The 18,884-nt window shown below is 38.2% G+C and overlaps 1 protein-coding gene across 1 annotated transcript in view; it reads right to left on the bottom strand.

Moving 5' to 3' along the window:
* Nucleotides 1-6,898: 6,898 nt before the first annotated feature.
* Nucleotides 6,899-18,884, bottom strand: part of LOC139730546 (xanthine dehydrogenase/oxidase-like) — a 60,917-nt gene continuing 48,931 nt past the window's right edge. Inside the window, exons 26-33 of the mRNA XM_071641400.1 lie at nucleotides 17,475-17,559; nucleotides 16,872-16,967; nucleotides 12,696-12,824; nucleotides 11,539-11,613; nucleotides 9,304-9,356; nucleotides 8,986-9,166; nucleotides 7,386-7,577; nucleotides 6,899-7,066 (exon numbers count right to left, since the gene is read on the bottom strand). Of these exons, the coding sequence (XP_071497501.1) occupies nucleotides 6,899-7,066; nucleotides 7,386-7,577; nucleotides 8,986-9,166; nucleotides 9,304-9,356; nucleotides 11,539-11,613; nucleotides 12,696-12,824; nucleotides 16,872-16,967; nucleotides 17,475-17,559 (979 nt within the window). The remainder of the gene's footprint in view (nucleotides 7,067-7,385; nucleotides 7,578-8,985; nucleotides 9,167-9,303; nucleotides 9,357-11,538; nucleotides 11,614-12,695; nucleotides 12,825-16,871; nucleotides 16,968-17,474; nucleotides 17,560-18,884) is intronic.

Genomic DNA, 18,884 nt, shown 5'->3' with positions numbered 1-18,884 from the left:
CTATGAAGGTGAACTTGTCCTTTAAGAGAACAGTATCATTTTGGAGTCACCTCCCAGAAACCAGAAACTCTGAGGCAAAGTATATTTTTACTGTATACATATCACATGCCAGATTTTGAATTCTTCACGATATGTACTTTATACTTGACACCGTCCATAGGGCAAGGGGGGGGGGGGAGATTTCGGGAAAGGGTATCCCCCTCCCACGGTAAAGAACTTTAGCGTTATAAAGCTGTAAATCTTCTCACGCTTTGGCGCATGCTGAACATATTTTGACTTACTAGTATTGTGAAGAAAAAAACAAAATCCCGAAATGTCACCCCTTTTGGTGGTTTCTTTCTTTCTTGGGGAAGTTCTTTATCTTGTTCGTTCTGTTAGCTTGTCAAATGTATACCAAATACATTGCATTGGTGATATCTATAGTGCATGTGTCGTTCTCGGCTGCCAGTCAGGTATCATGAAATTGTTATTTTATCAATATTGTCTGTTAAGCAGTCGCAAATGATTCCTGTCGAAACATTGGCCACGATCGAACCAGGTTACATGTATTCGCTCTCCCACTATCCAAAATGGTAACGGTCTCGGTCTCGGTCTCACCTATTCTGCCGAGTATGTTCCTCTATATGCCTTTAGATTTACTTGCATTTTACACTCACACAGACTCTGATACCTTGTTTTGTCTCCAGTTTTGATATACGGGACAAAATCAGCTTTTATCAAGGTTTTGAAACACAAACTGGTCCTATTCCGCTTTAACTCAATCAAGTTTCAACTTGGACAAAATTTTGACTAGGCTATCTGACTGCGCCGGGGGGTAGGGCGTGTGACCGTAGATACCTCGGGAGCCCGTCCATATTATGTCTGTTGGGAGTCTGTTTTGGATTGCCTTCATTATGTGCTTTAATATGCTCGAAGACAGAACAAATCTTGTTTTTCTGCATTAATTTGGATATACTTTCCTTCCTGAATGTGTTTCGATTAATTCTCACTTCTCAATGCATTTCCTGTATACAAACCAACAACTACCGTCTTATTACTTTGTGTGACAATCGTTCCTGCTCGCCATTACAAAAAAGCAACGTATCTGTAAATGCATGCAACAAAATGCAAGTAGCTTTGACCTGTAAGCTATTCGATAACACCTTCTGGTATAGTCTGCCATTAAGAATCTACAAACTTGATACTGTGTTTAGAGGCGTTTTCACATCAACCCGATGTTTCGAAATAGCGCGCTATTTTCTGACTTGGGAAATAGGAAAATATCTCTTAGGCATTTTCACATCAGCCCGATAAAAATCGAAGCTCGAGATATTTTTTAACTTAGCAAGTCAGAAAATAGCGCGCTATTTCCAAACATCGGGCTGATGTGAAAACACCTAGTGATAAGCTTCATATATTTATTCATTTATGCAACGTCTAGAAAAATCCATGTACCTGCTGTTCCAGCTAATTGTTACGTAACGTTGATACTCGATCAACTCACGGGTAGACACATAGGCGTTTTCACATCAGCCCGATAAAAATCCAAGCTCGAGAAATTTTCCGCGATTGCGAGTTAGCGCGCTATTTCATTTCTTATTCACATCAGCCCGAAGAGAATCAGCTCGAATTTTTGTCGAGCTAATTCGACAGCTGAGTATATGCAAACAGCATAAGTAATGTGTGTGCCCTCTCAAAAATTCCTCGTGATTTGTGTGCAGTTTGCCTCGATCGATCGGATCACACACGCTAGGCATAATGCGATGCATCGCGCTAATTTCTCGAGTCGTTGCGTTTTCACATCAGCCCGAAAAAATCCAAGCTCGAGATATTTTCTAACTTCCCTAGTCAGAAAATAGCGCGCTATTTCGAAACATCGGGCTGATGTGAAAACGCCTGATACGCGCTACTATCCCGCTATTTCAGAAATTTCCCGAGTTTCTCGATCAGAGCGATACAATTAGCGCGTTAATTTGTATTTAGGCGTTTTCACATCAGCCCGATATTTCGAAATAGCGCGCTATTTTGCTGACTATTTTCTGCGAAAAATATCTCGAGCTCGGATTTTTATCGGGCTGATGTGAAAACGCCTATTATCAAATAGCGCGCTATTTCGCTATCGGGAAAATTTCCCAAGTCAGAAAATAGCGCGCTATTTCCAAACATCGGGCTGATGTGAAAACGCCTAGTGTTCAGAATTCTTCCTTCTTCAGAATTCTTTATTTGACGTTTTCACATCAGCCCGAAAAAGTCCAAGCTCGAGATATTTTTTAACTTCCCAAGTCAGAAAATAGCGCGCTATTTCGAAACATCGGGCTGATGTGAAAACGCCTAATGGGGCGCAGTAACAGCTGGTATTTTTATTTTCACTGCACTACAACTGGTTGTTGGATGTCTTGTTCTTTTTTTTTCTTTTTTTTTTGTTTGTCTGGATTTGCAGGTGCATGTGTTCTCTTCTCTATATACTTCCCCGTCTCTTCTGAAGACACAAAATGCATGATTTTCTAAAACTTTTTAAACCGTGTACCATTGTCATTATACATTGATCCACATTTGTTATTACTGCCAAAATGATAACGGCTCATCCGCTTACAACATGTGGCTTATCCGACCCCCAGACCTGTATGAGAGATGAATTTGCAATATCCCTGCACATTTGTGTGTTTTTTTCTCTATGTTTCGGTCATCTGTTGTACCCGTGCTCCTCATATCAATTTGTAGCTCGAATTTAATTGGGACCTACGCTCCACAAGCTTGCTTTTTAGTAGGTTCCTTCATATTTCTTTAGCATTCATTCCCATATTCCAACTTTTTTCGATCGACCACTATGTGTTATAATTATGTTTACAGTATTCTATGTGTGTCTCCTAGTTGGACATCATGTATTATTCAATTTTGTTACATTTGATGAATTTGTTATTATTAATTAAGAAATATGAAAATAAATGAAATGAAATGAAATGTGGAAGCTTGAGAAAGACCCCCGAGGCGCGAGTCTCATGTCTAATGCTTTTATATATTGTCAATATTGTATCAAAATCCATAGTTGTTTCATTGTTCAATATCCGAGGTCGATAGATGTCAGATGGGAACGATTTCATATGATAACTATATCAACTTGACAATTGATTTTGATGGAGGACGATGAAAAAACAATTACTGTGAATACATACACGGAAAAGTCAAACAGATATGAGAAAGAGAAAAAATGGCTTGTTAAATGGTTACAATATCATTAGTCTTTGCAAGTAATGTGACTTATAGAGTGTAGAAATTCCATCTAGTCTCATTGATATAGGACTATAGCTTCACTGTCGCAAATGGTGAAAAACATTATATACGAGTCTATCGTCCTATCTGCACATTACATCCTCACTGTAATGATGCAGTAGTTACTAACTTCTATATAAATCATACCTGTATTGATATACCGCGTGGCGTTTTTCCTTTAAGCTGGTCATAGTGTCCTCACAGGCATCAAAACATTCTGAAGATTTTTTCTTGTGTATATGTATATCACTTCCATTCACCAATATAATGTATAAATAGAATGAGAGTTACCTATCCAATGTCTGCACTCCTTGAACTCCAATTTCAGACTACCCCTTCTTCAAAGAAAGATAACATGTGCATAGGTGTATGTTACTCCTAAATGTGTATGGAAAAAGTCAACGGTTAATAAAAAATGAAATGACCAAGAAATCACTACAGAAAAGATATGAGATTAATTGGAAGGAAAATTTGACGAAAATTATCACTACAAGACGAAATTGCTTTTACTGCTATGTGTGCAGCGAGTGAGTGTAACGGATGAATTTGAAATGTAACTGACAAGAACGTGTGGCAAATGACTAAGTTGAATAGACTTTGTTCGAAAATGATCGACAAAAGACGATTTTGAAACTAGGATTGGCATTTTCCAGATTTCTCGAGAGGAAATTGAACTAAAAATCCGTTGATTTTAATGAAAAATGTTTGAAAACGAACGGGAAAACCTATACAGTATGTATATATATATATATATATATATATATATATATATATATATACGTATAAATGCGTGTGTGTGCGTGTGTGTACAACATCTATTCAATCCCTCTGTGAACAACCAGAACAAATCCAGGAAATGGTGTGCACCCAGAGTCAACTTTCCTACTTGCACTAAAACTTCAATATCTTAACTTCCTGTAGGAAGTTTACCTAGTCAATTAAGAATACAGTTGACAACTTTTAATGTCCAGCCGTCTCCCACAAAATTGTGATTGACACCTGTTCCCCTCTTTTAATGTCAATACAAGCATTTTTGTAAATGAGAACTAATATAGCAATTTATCCATCAAGCAACAGAAGAAGTTAATGATGCTACGAATACTTCAAAGAGCAGAACTCACTCAACAAAACAGATTTATATGTTTTATCCCAATGAATCTCACTTACACAAATGATATTCGAATGATATACATGTATCTATCAACATACATTAGATCAATACTGTCACTCAATACCATCCCTACATAACCAATCTGAAGTAACACATGGTCAACAAAGATTTATCCTCTTCATTGCCATAAAAAACAACGAAATTTAGGATTTCAACAATCGACAACTGCAACGTTATAGATACCACAAGCATGACAAGATGTTAAGTCAGTTGTTACTGCATACATTAACCAAATTACCAAGCACCAACAATTCATATCAGAAATTATTTAATCTTTTTAAATTACTTTGTCATTTAATACTTGTAAAATCTGTCAGCACGGATTAACAGTAATCATAATGAACAGATCCTCCTCAGCACACCACGCGCTAGAGAAATCCTATCCCTGTCAACAAATCGCCTACAGACAAAACTTCATAAAAAAGACAGTCAGAAGCTTGAATTCCTGACCAATCACACCTCATAATTGAGAGTCCGTTAAACACTGATCACCTGTTAATTGTCAGGAAGCAATGATCGACATTCAGTTTTACACAGAATGATTCAAATCATACCTTTGATCTTTCACTATTGACTTGGTCTTTCCAAACATTTCAGATTTTGTTATTCCACTATTCTGATATCTTATTTGCAAAGACTCAATTCTCATTGGCATGTCGAGTAACAACAAGTACACAAGTACACAAGTATAAGCAGTCAGCGATCTATCATCGACATGTGATTGTCATGATACAATGTATTATTGACATCAATAACAAAGCGAACTCTCCACAACTTGAAACAAAAGATTCTTCAAACAATAGTTAACCCCCACTATGTTAAACAGATTACATTCACAGTGGTCATTCAATTCAAAACAGCACAATGCCCAGCCTATGTTATAAACATTCGTGGCCCCAAATTACAAAGGAGCTCCACCACCCTCTTGATATATATATATATGTACAAGAACTATTCAATCCCATTGTGAACACTACGTTATTGCCCACCAGAAGAAATTCAAGAAATGGTATACCCCAAAGAGTCATCTTCACCAACAATACATACGATGTGCAATATCAACACACAAGTCCAACACACTATTTAAAATGAAGTCATCCATAATCACTTGATTTGTTATATCTCACGATACGATACGTAAAACGATTAGTGTTCTGAGCAACATGATAATGGTGGAAATGCCTGCTTAACATTTCAATAGCTATGATCATTTTAGCTGAAAACTACAATACTATGTAATTCTTGCTTATATTTTGTTAATAGAGTACAGCAAATATGTGCAAAATACGTAATACAGTCTATGGAGGCTCACAAGACGAGATGCTATGACATGAAGACATTCAAATCAGGATCCGATAAGAGGTCCTCTTATCCTCCTTGTCCTCTTATTTCATTTCTCACAATCAAAAGAATATGTTGGGTGTACTTTTGAAATCTTATACGCCAGGCATTCAATACCGAGTACCATCTGGTAAGAATTCAGCCTTGTACACACAAAGCCGTTTAGAAGAGTATTCCTCTTGCACAATTATTCCGCAAACATTTTTGGATCAAAAACTTCCGTATTGTTGTTTTTTGGCATCACTCACGTCCCAGAAACCCTTATCACTCTGTAACTGTCATCGCTGTACAGTACTCTCCGCGTAATCGGGTATCGCTTAAACGGGTACTCCGTTTAATTGGGTAGTAATGTCGAAATCAGTTCCAATGCACATTAAAATTACCCGATTATCGGGTTGCCTCTCCGCATAAATGGGTAAATAATTTTTTTCATATCTAGTTTCTACACACATTTTATCGCAGATATAATACTTTAAGAAATCATGAATGTCAAATTTTCCAAGGCTAATGGCATTCTCTGCTTAATTTGGAAAGAAGACCGATCATTTGGGGAGTGATTAAACATGAAAACACATGTACCAGTACCAATTTGCCACACGCAACATTTGCCACACGCACTCACAATTGCATAGACAGACAGGAGTTGAACACAATTGCGCTCCTCCCTTGCTCCGCAACATCATTCACAATACGAGAAGTTTGCAACGAAAATGAGGCCATGCACCAGTTCCATAATTTTGCTTTTCCCCAGTCACTTCTCGAAAAGTTAGTAGGGCCTAAACCGACGTTCTACGTGACTAGTGCAAGGGAATATACGTGTTCATTTCTGAAAACGCCTGCCTGTTAGCGAGGAGTCTATAGTCAAACGACAAAGTTTTCTGAAAACATAACTTTGTCCATTAAAAGAGTGTAAATTATTTCTCGTGACTGAGCAGGTGTAAGGTATGCCGTGCAAGCACCCATGTTAAGCATACAGTGTAGATGTTTGGTACAGTGTACAATGCATAGTACATACACATTGTGTGTGTCAAATGTGAATGAGACATGTTCTTCTGTTAATCGGGTACTCCGCTTAATCGGGTAAGAAACGCTCTGCCCGACCCTACCCGATTATGCGGAGAGTACTGTATTAGCATTTTACTGCATGAAAGCAAATCCGCACGCCGTTCGGATTGCTTGGACATCAGCTGGTATATCGAAGCGAAATGGTCCTGATAGACCCAAGTGGGAACGGGCAGAGAGTATGGCTTCCTTGATAGCGAAGAAGACAGATATCGCTAGGAAGAGTGGGGGTTCCCCGATCGCCTGATGGATCAGCAAAAGAAATTTCAATAAATGCAACTACCATGAAGCAATATACAACAAGAAAGCAATTTTCATATTATAACGGAGAACACCGTTTATATAAAGAATCTTTCCCGACTGGATATCCCCATAATGACGAAAATAACATTAATCAAAATAGTGGCTACTTATATGGGGCACAAGTCAACCTGTCGGTGGAAGATAATTGAGGATAACGAAAAACTGGCCAAAAATACATATTCAACAGAAATTTTGTGGTGACATTTTCAAACTGGTACACATAATTGCCTGGCTGGTGAATGGTAGGATTTGCCCTTACTTTACTAGAGTAGATGGTGTTGATCCTTTCTTCAGTATCTCGCAGAAGGGTCACGTTGAATTTGGCGGGAATGTCTGACGCCAGAGGGATCTTGTACGCATTTGGAGCAGGAGATAGTAGGGCGCCTTCGGGAGAAAACTTCAGACGTTCCATGACGAAGTAGCCATATCCTTGAACGAATGCCCCTTCGATCTATAAATCATGTCAGGACGAGAGAGAGAGAAAAAAAAAATCCACCATAAGTACTCCTGATGGAGTTCAACGGCAACCGCTATTCCCTTTTCAGGAATCTGAGCAGACCCTCGAATCGTCAGTTATCATAGTGAGATTAAATATTTCTTTAATTGAATGAATGTCCCCACCCCCGCTCTCGCTCATTTTTCTTTTATTAAACTCATTGTGCCAGGCAAAGATTGTATGCATTTCAATGCTGTCGAGACTTGCGCCAGGTCTTTAATCGAGATATACTACGACTACACACATACACATGCATACATAAATATGTAATAATGATATATATAAAAATATGATACAATAATTGCTGTCTGTGGCGTTATGAACTTAAGATGAAAAAAAAAATCTTCAAGCTCCAAATATCCGTCTGGCAAATTCTTTGAAAGAGAAACAATGTTTTGTTAAACTGACGAAAGTTGACGAAAAGCTGACATAAAAGTATGGTCATGTGATAGAACTGACGCAGGCACATGCACACTTACATCTGACCAGTCGTTGCTTGAAGGCTATGCTATGCAGCACTACCATTAAGGAGGTTCAATTTCTCATAAACAAGGACCACACGTGTGCATGTCTGACATTATATACTCAAAAGACAGAATATCTGCGTGTGCAAGAATAAAATATTGTTGCATGCACGCTTGACATGTAAAAGAAGTAGGCCTAAGTGTTATGAAAAAGTTGCATGCCCTTTACTGAAAAGCAGTTAAGCAATACCGCATCAACGTACCACATGCCTGTTCCATCTTAACGTAACTTAGCTGTTGTATTATTTGCTATTTGTAGGAAAAATCAGCAGATGAGAATCCGCAGTTTTCCAGCTTCTGCCAAATTTACTAATTCAAGACAAATATCTATCTGGATATTGGTAACACCCTGTCATAACCTCTAGGAGGAGAAGGGAGTCCCCATGACTATATAAATCTCTCATTTCGGACAAAACTCGGACAAAAGAAGGCTGCATCACGGTCATGACGGTGGGGTTTATGAGGAATCGTCAACTCGACTTTATTTCCCCGAGCGCCATGTGCGTCTCTCGAAACTCTCGAAGTTTCCACTACGGCATGGGCTCCGCGTGCATTGGCCCTACGTAATTTGCATAAATTTATGCATATTCATGACAAACCTTTCTGACTTTCATCTTTGATTTTCGTGGTTGTGACATGAAAGCAACTTTAATTGTGCCTAATTTAACATTACGCACTAAACTTTCAAGTTATTTGATTTCGGCAGGTAGATGATAACTTTCAGGGCTACACAAATAGCACATGAAGACTTCTGGAAGAGCAAGTCAAGCTTATTACACGGAAAATAAGTTGACATGCTAAGATGAATTCTTTGATAGACCAAAATCATCGTCACCGACCTGTCCTACGTCCAAGGCTGGATTGATGCTTCTTCCAATCTCCATGACAATGTCAGTGCGGAGGACACAATGCTCTCCAGTAAGGACATCCACCTCAACTTCGGAGACAGCTGCTCCATAGGTGTAATGGTTGAATGGGTTTCCTGACTTCGTGTCCCAGCTCCACGTTATGTCCGGCTCTCTGATGGGAAAATGAAGTATCCGGCAGTAAGGATTGATTGGCAGCAGCAGCATTCTCTTGTAATAAAGTATGAAATGAACATATCAAAATAAGAAGTACATCATAATACTGTCAAAAACGCTGAAAAAGTGACCTACTTGTAAAATCCTGTGGCTGATAGGTTGACTCTCGCAGAGTAGGCAGCAAACACCTGTAATTAGATAACAATTGGTTATATATTGATGTATATCATATTGATATATAGATATATAATATTTGTATAATGTTATGTACGTTTATTTCGTATTCAATATAATATACTGTATAATGAGTATTGTTATTGAACATTCTTGTAGATGAAAGACACATTCATAAAATGGTTGAGCTTTGTATTGTAATTGAGTCGACGAGTGCCACAAGAAAAGGCATAGGGTATACGTAAATATTTTGCCTGAAGTCACATAGATTCGATATCATCTCCATACATGGGGCACCACGTAGTAATGGATACTGAAATGTGCAACATTGGATTTGAAAAAAAAAATGGGATAGGGCATCTCAAGAAAAACAAGAACTGTATCAAATATTGCTGCATACCATTCAACCGTCTGCCTCCTCAACCCCGCTCCACGAACAAGGACCTGCTGTACGCCACTGGGTCAGTGGTCGTATTACGTCTGAATACTCATAATGACGTAGTTTGAGGAAAATTCGCAATGCTTTTACTTGCTGACAAAGCGACAATGAAGTCTATTCGAGCACCGTATTTTTAGTCTGAGTGTTACCACAACAATGAATAAAGTGAAATCAAATAAAATATATCCAGAGGTTTCATCAAAATCAACCTCAAAGGAATGTTAAGGTGACTAAGTTTGGTGCTACAGATATATCAAAATATAAAATTCGAGATTTTACTAGAAATCAATTCATCAACTATAAATTAATAGATCTGTAAAAAAAAAAAAACATTTCAAAATTCCAAGTACATGTGATACAAAAGTTAATCAAAAACTTGTATTTCTTATTGTTTCTCGATTCCAAAATCAGCTTGGAACAAGAAAAATAACAAGGAATTCAAAAAGCTCTAAAATAATTATCATTCATTCAACTCCCTTACATAAGGTATCAAATCGCAAAGCAGGATCTGAGCTATCAGACTAACTCACTCTTGATCTGCTGCCATCTATAGGGGTAAGACAATGCACAGCTTCTAACCTGTCTGAAGTTCCCCAAACACATATTTTCTCTATACTCTGTGTGCAGTGGGCCCAAGTGGGCCCGAGTTGTGAAATGTTTTTATTTGCTGTGTTTTCTCAAAATTTTGTGTTTGAGATAATTAGGTTATGGGTTTACTTGATTGAGCTATGAATAGCGCTTTGTAAGATTGAGTTGATATTTTACACAAATCATGATAAAACGCTGCTAAATAGGATGGCTGGGAGTTTTTACGATGCATTTTGCACTAGCCCAAGCATGAATACAATATAGCTGATTTTGTGCACGATCAAAATTATTGAAAAATCTTTCATTATTCCACAGAATTTCTAGCTAAATTAAGCATTACAATATGATACGTCATCACAACAAGCAGATTTAGACTATTTTGGGTAATACAATTTGACTCCAGCTTTGAAATAGTATTTTTAAATACAGATAGTATGCCAATTAGATTTTGTGATGTCGGATTATATGTGTGCTCAAAATGAACCTGAAGACAAGTCATGTTCACCCATGATAGAAAAAAAGAAATATGTACGCAATACTGGACCCCTTACTTCCTAGTGCATCTTTGTCAGAATAAGGTGTGTAGCACCTAAGTCAAATCATCAGCTTCAAATATTGCGTAATAATAGCCTTGATACCAACGCATAACAACAATGAACCACTCAAAGTTTTATACACATATTATATGTGTGTGTGTGTTTGTGTTTGTGTGCGTGTGCGTGTGCGTGCGTGCGTAATATATCTTGCACATAAGGAGTTTCTGTGGCTGTTTATGGAATAAATTCGTGGTCTGAGATCAGCTCAGGTATCCACTGGACATTTGATTCGTTTTTATTGTTGACATCAGAATGACTAGTAACTATATCCAGGTACACTATTAACATGTACATTAGATCGCAAATAAAAGAAGCAATGAGTTGCTACAGGAAAGACCCCATAGATTTCTCTTGTGTTCTTTCGGATAGCGGACTTATACAAACAACTGAAATTGCGATGAAAATTCGTATTAGCCAATACAAAACCCATTACATACCATCAGTTGCCATGCAAAGCCACAATGATCTCATTTCTGCCAAGACCCCGATTACGCTTACAGATAGTTATAGGTAAAAATATATAAAATCACGGTAGAGTTCACATTAAAGAAGATAGAGGTCTGCGTAGCTTACCCATTCTTCCCAAGTTCCATCAGCATTGATCTCTTTGAACGGCTGCAGTCTCATCAGTAACTTATCACATGCGATCTGAAAACGAAGTGAACAACAAATAACTGTTTTCCTCTTTCACCTTTATTTGTACGTCCTTGATACATGCATACAGGCCTACATAATGTGTGTGTAGTGTTACATCCAATATGTTTGCACTTGGCCTAATCGATTCAATCCATTATGTGTCATAATGATTATGTAAAGTAGTTATACGAACCATGGTCTTGTTGGCCTAACATTACGTTTCTTAAGCCCCCCCCCCCTCCCCCCAAAAAAAGGGGGGCGGAAGACTGTATATTATATAAAGTTGAAATTATTGGATATTTATAGTATTAATGAATTTCAGATTGCTTCTTTTATGTATTCCTTCACCAAAGAGTTATTACCTTATGCTTTTAATGATTATTTTATTTATAATTTTGATGTGAATATGTATGTTACTAGAAATTCCCGTAAAATGTATATTCCTTTTTACAGATATAGATTCTCCAGAACAGTGATTTCATATAAAGGTCCTGTACTTTGGAATAATATGTTAGATAAGTTCAAACAGTGTTCCACTTTAAGTGATTTTAAAAGGAAGTATAAATTTCATTTATTACAGAAAAAATAATATGCAATATGTTATGATGTATCTTTAAGTTTTATTGATTGCCTGTTGTTTGCTCATGTATTGTTTGTTATTGTTGTTGGAGCTCATTAGCTTGTTTGTATTTGTCTTTTTAGTTTAGTACATGTAAATCTTGTCATTACTTCTTTCTATCTTATTCTTGCCATGTTCTCTACTGTCTTTCTTTTTGTCTCCTATATGTTCTGTGATTTAAACACAATTTTTAAAATGCAAACTTATAAGATGCAGTCCATCAAGGGTTTGACCTTTGACAGGCCAATGGCCTTTTGTCATTCCCACACATCTGCTGCAGTTCTTACTGTTTTTACTGTGTTTATACTTCACTGTTCACTGTAACTGTCCTTGTACTGTTTATGCCTTGTTTTGTGTATATTTCTGTGTTCTGTTCTGTACATTTTATACATACATGTATGTCTATCATTGTGGGGTTTTTTTTGAAAGATGTGAAATAAATTGAATTGAATTGAATTGAATAACGATGTACGACCTTAACAGCGCTTCCGAATAACTGCGTCCCGGTACTTGCTGAGGTGGGGGTAGTATTTGGTGTACGGTCAGTTGATGCATCGATAATGTTTATCTTGCTGGCCGGTATGCCTAATGTCCCACTGGCGATCTGTGAGTTATCAGCCAAAATTCAAATAAAGAGATCACACAAAGAGATGACAATTCATTAAATCGATTGATAAGAAGATGAAAATAAAGAAATAATGAGAGCATAATTGTATCTTCACTTACAGATCAATTTTTTGTTCTCATCATATTTATGCCTCCTCACGTCTCCATTCTATATTTACGTTAACCTTGACAAAAAGCGTCGAATGAAATAGGCGGGATAGTTGTGTTACTAAAGTCGGGTTAAAACAAAAGAGCAAGTTATTAAACGCGATAGTTCCACATTATTTTCTTTCAGAAACAATGACATCGGTCACAACCTCACGAATCCTCTTCCATAGCTTAGTAACGCAAAACAGAGTTCATCACGAGTTTGGCATGGTTGATAATGTAGCAACAATAACCTCCCCTCAATATCTACCCTTGCATTTAGTGAAATTTAGACTGGTGATGAGTGACGAGATGACATCATTACTTGGTGTTATTTGCCAATGTGACGGGTAACAACATCTCTGTTTGAAAAAAAAATCTTGAGGAAGCTCATTGTTCTGTTTGATTTTTCTCTCTCAATAATCAATTTATAAAATGGAGTGTCGCTTTGAGGACTTCTCCAAAGTCCTTTTTCTTTTCATTTCATGAACGCAATGAAAAAACATAAATGTTTGAGCGGAAAGGAACAATAATGAGAGAATATGTTTCATGAGTACGTAGTTGCGTGCCCTTTATTCATTTTTTTTTTAAATTTGTGAATAAAATGTTATTATTTTCAAACTGTATAAAGATCTTAATCAATATATACACTCGGATTACGCCATGTGTTCAACGCATATTCTTCACGTTAGAGAAAGTCGATAGCTTCATGAAAATTCGAGGAATTTCGGCTTTAATTTGATTTTCGATTTCACAACAATTGACTAATTGAAATGCAATCGATGTTGCGGCCACCTGCGGCCGACAGGTATGTTGTGGTCTTCACAGTTATTTCCAGGTCCTCATTCGAGTTTTGTCTTTTTAATCGGTTCTAAAGGCCCCGTCACACTATAGCGTATACTTAATCAGCGAATGCCTAGCGGATGGGCAAAATTTGGCAAAGTCCAGATACGCTCGAATCCGCTCGAATTCTCAAGCAAAATGTGGTTTTCGAACGTTCGCCTAACGAATGATGAGCATATGCTAACCGTGTTAAGGCCCCGTCACACTACACCGTATAAATCAGCGAATGCCTAGCGGTTGGGCAAAATTTGGCAAACTCAAGATACGCTCGAATCCGGTCGAATTCGTAAGCAAAATGTGGTTTTCGAACGTTCGCCGAACGAATGATGAGCATATGCTAACCGTGTTACGAGCGGATAAAGTAACGAATGAAAGCGAACGCGTACAGTCCATCCAACGGATGCTGAGCGGACAAAGCGAATGAGCAGCGAATGCCCAACATATGCAGAGTGATACTGCGGCAATCACGTGACGGATCTCGGCTGACGCACACTTCACCAAATCATTTTGAGCAGTGACAGTGTCAAGTAATGTTGTGACTGTATGGATGGCCCCCAAAAGAAGGAAGCAATAGTCACCACCAAGTACTCCTGATGTCACTACCCTCGACAGTTCTCAAGATTCCCCTAAAGTGCACTTTCTGATGATCACGTTGACAATAATGTTGGTAGTCCAACATTCTCCATTGCGTCTGGTGCCTCCAACTGGAGTCGAACTTTCACAATTCCCAATTTCCATGCAGAGATTCCCATTTACTACAGGTTGACTTTTATAGCAGCGGTTTAGAATAATGTTCTTGATACAAGCACTGCAAGTGCGGTTATTATCTACCATTATTTTATTACTTAATGCCAGAATACGTATAATGAACAGGTTATTTGGGGGCCGTGGCATAGTGGATAAGACTCCCGACTCCCGAACCGAGGACCCGGGTTCGAATCCCGCCCAGTGCTTACATGCTTGATGGGCAAGATTTGAAGAGTTTGTTCGCAAAAACCGATAAGTCCATATTTGCCAAATGGAGATATTTGCGATTAAAGGTCAAGAAAAATAAAGAGAATAATAAGATCTTTTGCTCCTTTTGACCATAACTTCAAAAATGTACCTTTATATGTAGTGACTAATATATCATTTAAAAGGTATATGATTTTGTACTGTATGACAGAGACGGTTCTTCAAAATCTTCAAAAAAGGACTTATCGGTTTTCGCGAACAAACTCTTCATTTTTTACCCACGGTGTCCTTCTCGACCCAGGTGTATAAATGGGTACCTGGCAACGCTAGGGTAATAATAATGACAGGGCCCTCTGGTAGAGCAGTGGCAACACTGACGAAGCTATCCTGGGTAAATAAGACTTTTATTATTATAATTATTATCATTATTATTATCATTATTATTATTATTATTATTATCATTATTATTTTTATGTGCGCTGTGAATATCTTTTTTTTTTTCTACTACGTTTGATTAACGTGTGTTGCTGTGCAGATTTGCTGGGCGAATTTGGACGAACGGCGGACGAATAAGAAACGAACGCAGAGCGACCAAAACTTTCGATCAGCGGATGCTAAGCGAACACAGAGCAGATTGTCATTCCGTTCGTCATCCGCTCAAGATTTTGGACATGTCCAAAATCAAAATTTGGCTCCGGCGGATCTCTGCGAATATCTGCGAACAGCTGGCGGATACAACGAACGTCAAGCGGGTCACGAACGACGAGCAACGGATGTGAGCGTATCTCCAAATTTTCAGATCCGCTGGGCATTCGTTGGCTCGATCTGCTCTAGTGTGACGGGGGCTTTACGAGCGGATTAAGTAAAGAATAAAAGTCCATCCAACGGATGCTGAGCGGACAAAGCGAATGAGCAGCGAATGCCCAACATATGCAAAGCGATACTGCGGCAATCACTGGAGGGATCTCGGCTGACGCACACTTCACCAAGTCTTTTTGAGCAGCGACAGTGTCAAGTAATGTTGTGACTGTGAAAATGGCCCCAAAAAGAAGGAAGCAGAAGTCACCACCAAGTATTCCTGATGTCACTACCTTCGACAGTCCTCGAGATTCCCCTAAAAGTGCACTTCCTTGTGATGATCACGTTGACGATGATGTTGGTAGTCCAACATCCTCCATTGCGTCTGGTGCCTCCAACTGGAGTCGAACTTTCACGATTTCCAATTTCCTTGCAGAGATTCCCATTTACTACAGGTTGACTTTTATAGCAGCGGTTTAGAATAATGTTCTCGATACAGGCACTGCAAGTGCGGTTATTATCTACCATTAGTATTACTTAATGCCAGAATACGTATAATGAAATGTCATGTGGGGGGGGGGGGGGGGGGGCTGTGGCATAGTGGATACGACTCCCGACTCCCGTACCAAGGACCCGGGTTCGAATCCCGCCCAGTGCTTACATCCTTGGACAAGATTTTTTTACCCACGATGTCCTTCTCGACCCAGTTGTATAAAATGGGTACCTGGCAACGCTACGGTAACAATAATGGCAGGGTCCTCTGGTAGAGCAGTGACAACACTGAAGAGGCTACCCTGGGTAAATAAGACCTTTTTTTTTTCTTATCATTCTTCTTCTTATTATTATCATTATTATCATTATTATTATGTGTGCTATGAATTATTCTGTTTTTTATTCTACTACGTTTAATGAACGTGTGTTGCTGTGCAGATTTGCTGGGCGAATTTGGACGAACGGCGGGCGAATAAGAAACGAACGCAGAGCGACCAAAACTTGCGATCACCGGATGCTAAACGAACACAAAGCGGATTGTCATTCCGTTCGTCATCCGCTCAGAATCAAAATTTGGCTCTCGCGGATGTCTGCGAATCTCTGCGAACAGCTAGCGGATACAGCGAACGTCAGATGGGTCACGAACGGATGTGAGCGTATCTCCAAATTTTCGGATCCGCTGGGCATTCGTTGGCTCGATCCGCTCCAGTGTGACGGGGGCTTAAAGAACTTCATCACTCTGTACTAACGACAAGACAATCAACATCAATATTCCTATCAGCCACCATTCAAATAATCATTATGTATTGACCTGGAGACATTTTGTGTTGAGTCCTTGGCCCATTTCAACTCCACCGTGGTTGACAAGGACTGAACCGTCCGTATAGATATGCACCAATGCAGCTCCCTGTGATTAGGGGAAAGGATGATGGACATAAATAAATATTTCATATACGACAGATGGTACTTATCTTTTGCATTAGGCATAAGTTTCAGGAAATACTCGGCGCTCTCCTTGAAGTACCAGAACAGCTTTTAATTAATGTTAAGAGAGAAACAGCAAATGCGCCCGTTTTAATGAGTCGAAGAATGTTAGAACTGAATAATCTGGGAAAATTCCACTTTTTGGTGCCTTATAAACCTGTTAAAGGGTGTTTTTTATCATACTCGGAAATGATGAAGCATATAGGCCTACACCTGATGTAATATTACGAGGTGTTTTCGAAGATTTGCCAAGTATTCACTTTACTTATGAAACCCCCTGGTCTATCAAACGACAGGCCCCAAAAAACTAAAAGATAGTTATGGCGAGTATCAGATCTAATCAAGATAAAACTAATCAGGTTCTCTTTTTACGCAAAATATTATTGGAAGCTGTATGCACAGAAAAAGATCAGAATAGTTAAAGACTAACTTGGTTGAGTGGTATGTACTCCGAATAACCGATGCCTTGCCTTGTCGGAACTACTGCTATCCCTCGCTTCTTCCAACGATTCTCTCTATGGAAGAAAGCACACGCCATGTCAGCAAATATACGAAATGCAAATACGTGTGTACAGGTTCAAGCTGCTCTTTTCAAATCACGGTGGATTGCCCATAAAGAAATGATAAACAATGTTACATAATTCATTATAATTGGTACAATATAAAAAAATAGTTCTTTACTATAATAATGTAAACAGAAGACACAAATATGTCTGTCACTATGAGATATATAATGGTACATTACATTGTCTGGTGACTACAAAATGAATGATGACAGTAATGGAAGTTTATTCTTATCTCTTATGTCTCGCTAAGTTAGGACTCTTTTGAAAATCTCTTCCGTGTGTTGATAATAAGTTATCATGGAAGTGTCACATAAACAATATTTGTAATGTAATTGCACGTAACATAGGCATAATGAATAGATTGAAATATTATCTTCCTTCTTCGGCTTTGATTACGCTTTATTCAAGTTTGGTATTGCCGTACTTGAATTACGGAATTCTTGCTTGGGGGAATACATATTCGACATTGTTAGATAAACTTTTTCTTCTGCAAAAGATGGCGCTCAGAATCGTTTTTAAACTTCATATCCGAGCACATACTGACAAGCTTTTCCTTGAACACGAAATTCTGAAAATAAAAGAGTTGTATTTGTTTCAACTTGGTCAATTTATGTTTAATTACAACTGCAACCATCTACCCAAAATATTTTATTCTTTATTTCACTGTAACAGCCACGTACATAATTATCATAATTATCCCACGAGACAATCTAAAGAATTTCATCTTCCCTTAGTGAGAACTGTACACACTCAAAATACATTTGTTTATACCGGACCCAGATTTTGGAATAGCTTAGATAATGATCTAAAAGAATCTGTGAAGTTAATTACATTTAAGTATAAACTCAAAAAATATTTGTTTTCTAAATATACCAGTTAATTCTGTTCAATGAAAAAAACCCGTCATGTTTCGCTTTTCCTTGAGATTTTGTAGTGTGTCCACAGACCTTTTCCATCCCTCTCCGTTTCCTTCTCTATTCTTCCCTGCTCCTTTTTCCTCGCTCTTTCTTGTCCAGTATCTGTCTGAGTGCATTTCCTCAAATTCTGTTATTTCTGTGTATTGTGTTATTGTTGTTGTTGTCGTCGTTATGTTTTTTGTGGCCGATTGCATATCTTCCTTTCCGTTCAGTTTTCCTGGCACACCTGGCCCCATAGTGTCTGTGCCACAAATGTGATATGTTACATAGTTGATACGTTTGCATTCTAAAATCCTAGTAAGTATTGTTTATAGTATCAGCATCATATATCAATGAGTAAAATGTACCATAGTATAT

Source organism: Diadema antillarum, unplaced genomic scaffold, assembly GCF_040938485.1.
Source record: "Diadema antillarum isolate AM-2024a unplaced genomic scaffold, OU_Dant_1.0 seq00000320_RagTag, whole genome shotgun sequence".
In the NCBI taxonomy this organism is placed as follows: Eukaryota; Metazoa; Echinodermata; class Echinoidea; order Diadematoida; family Diadematidae; genus Diadema; species Diadema antillarum.
Note: the sequence above shows the minus strand (reverse complement) of the source record. Positions and strands in the feature narration are given on the sequence as shown.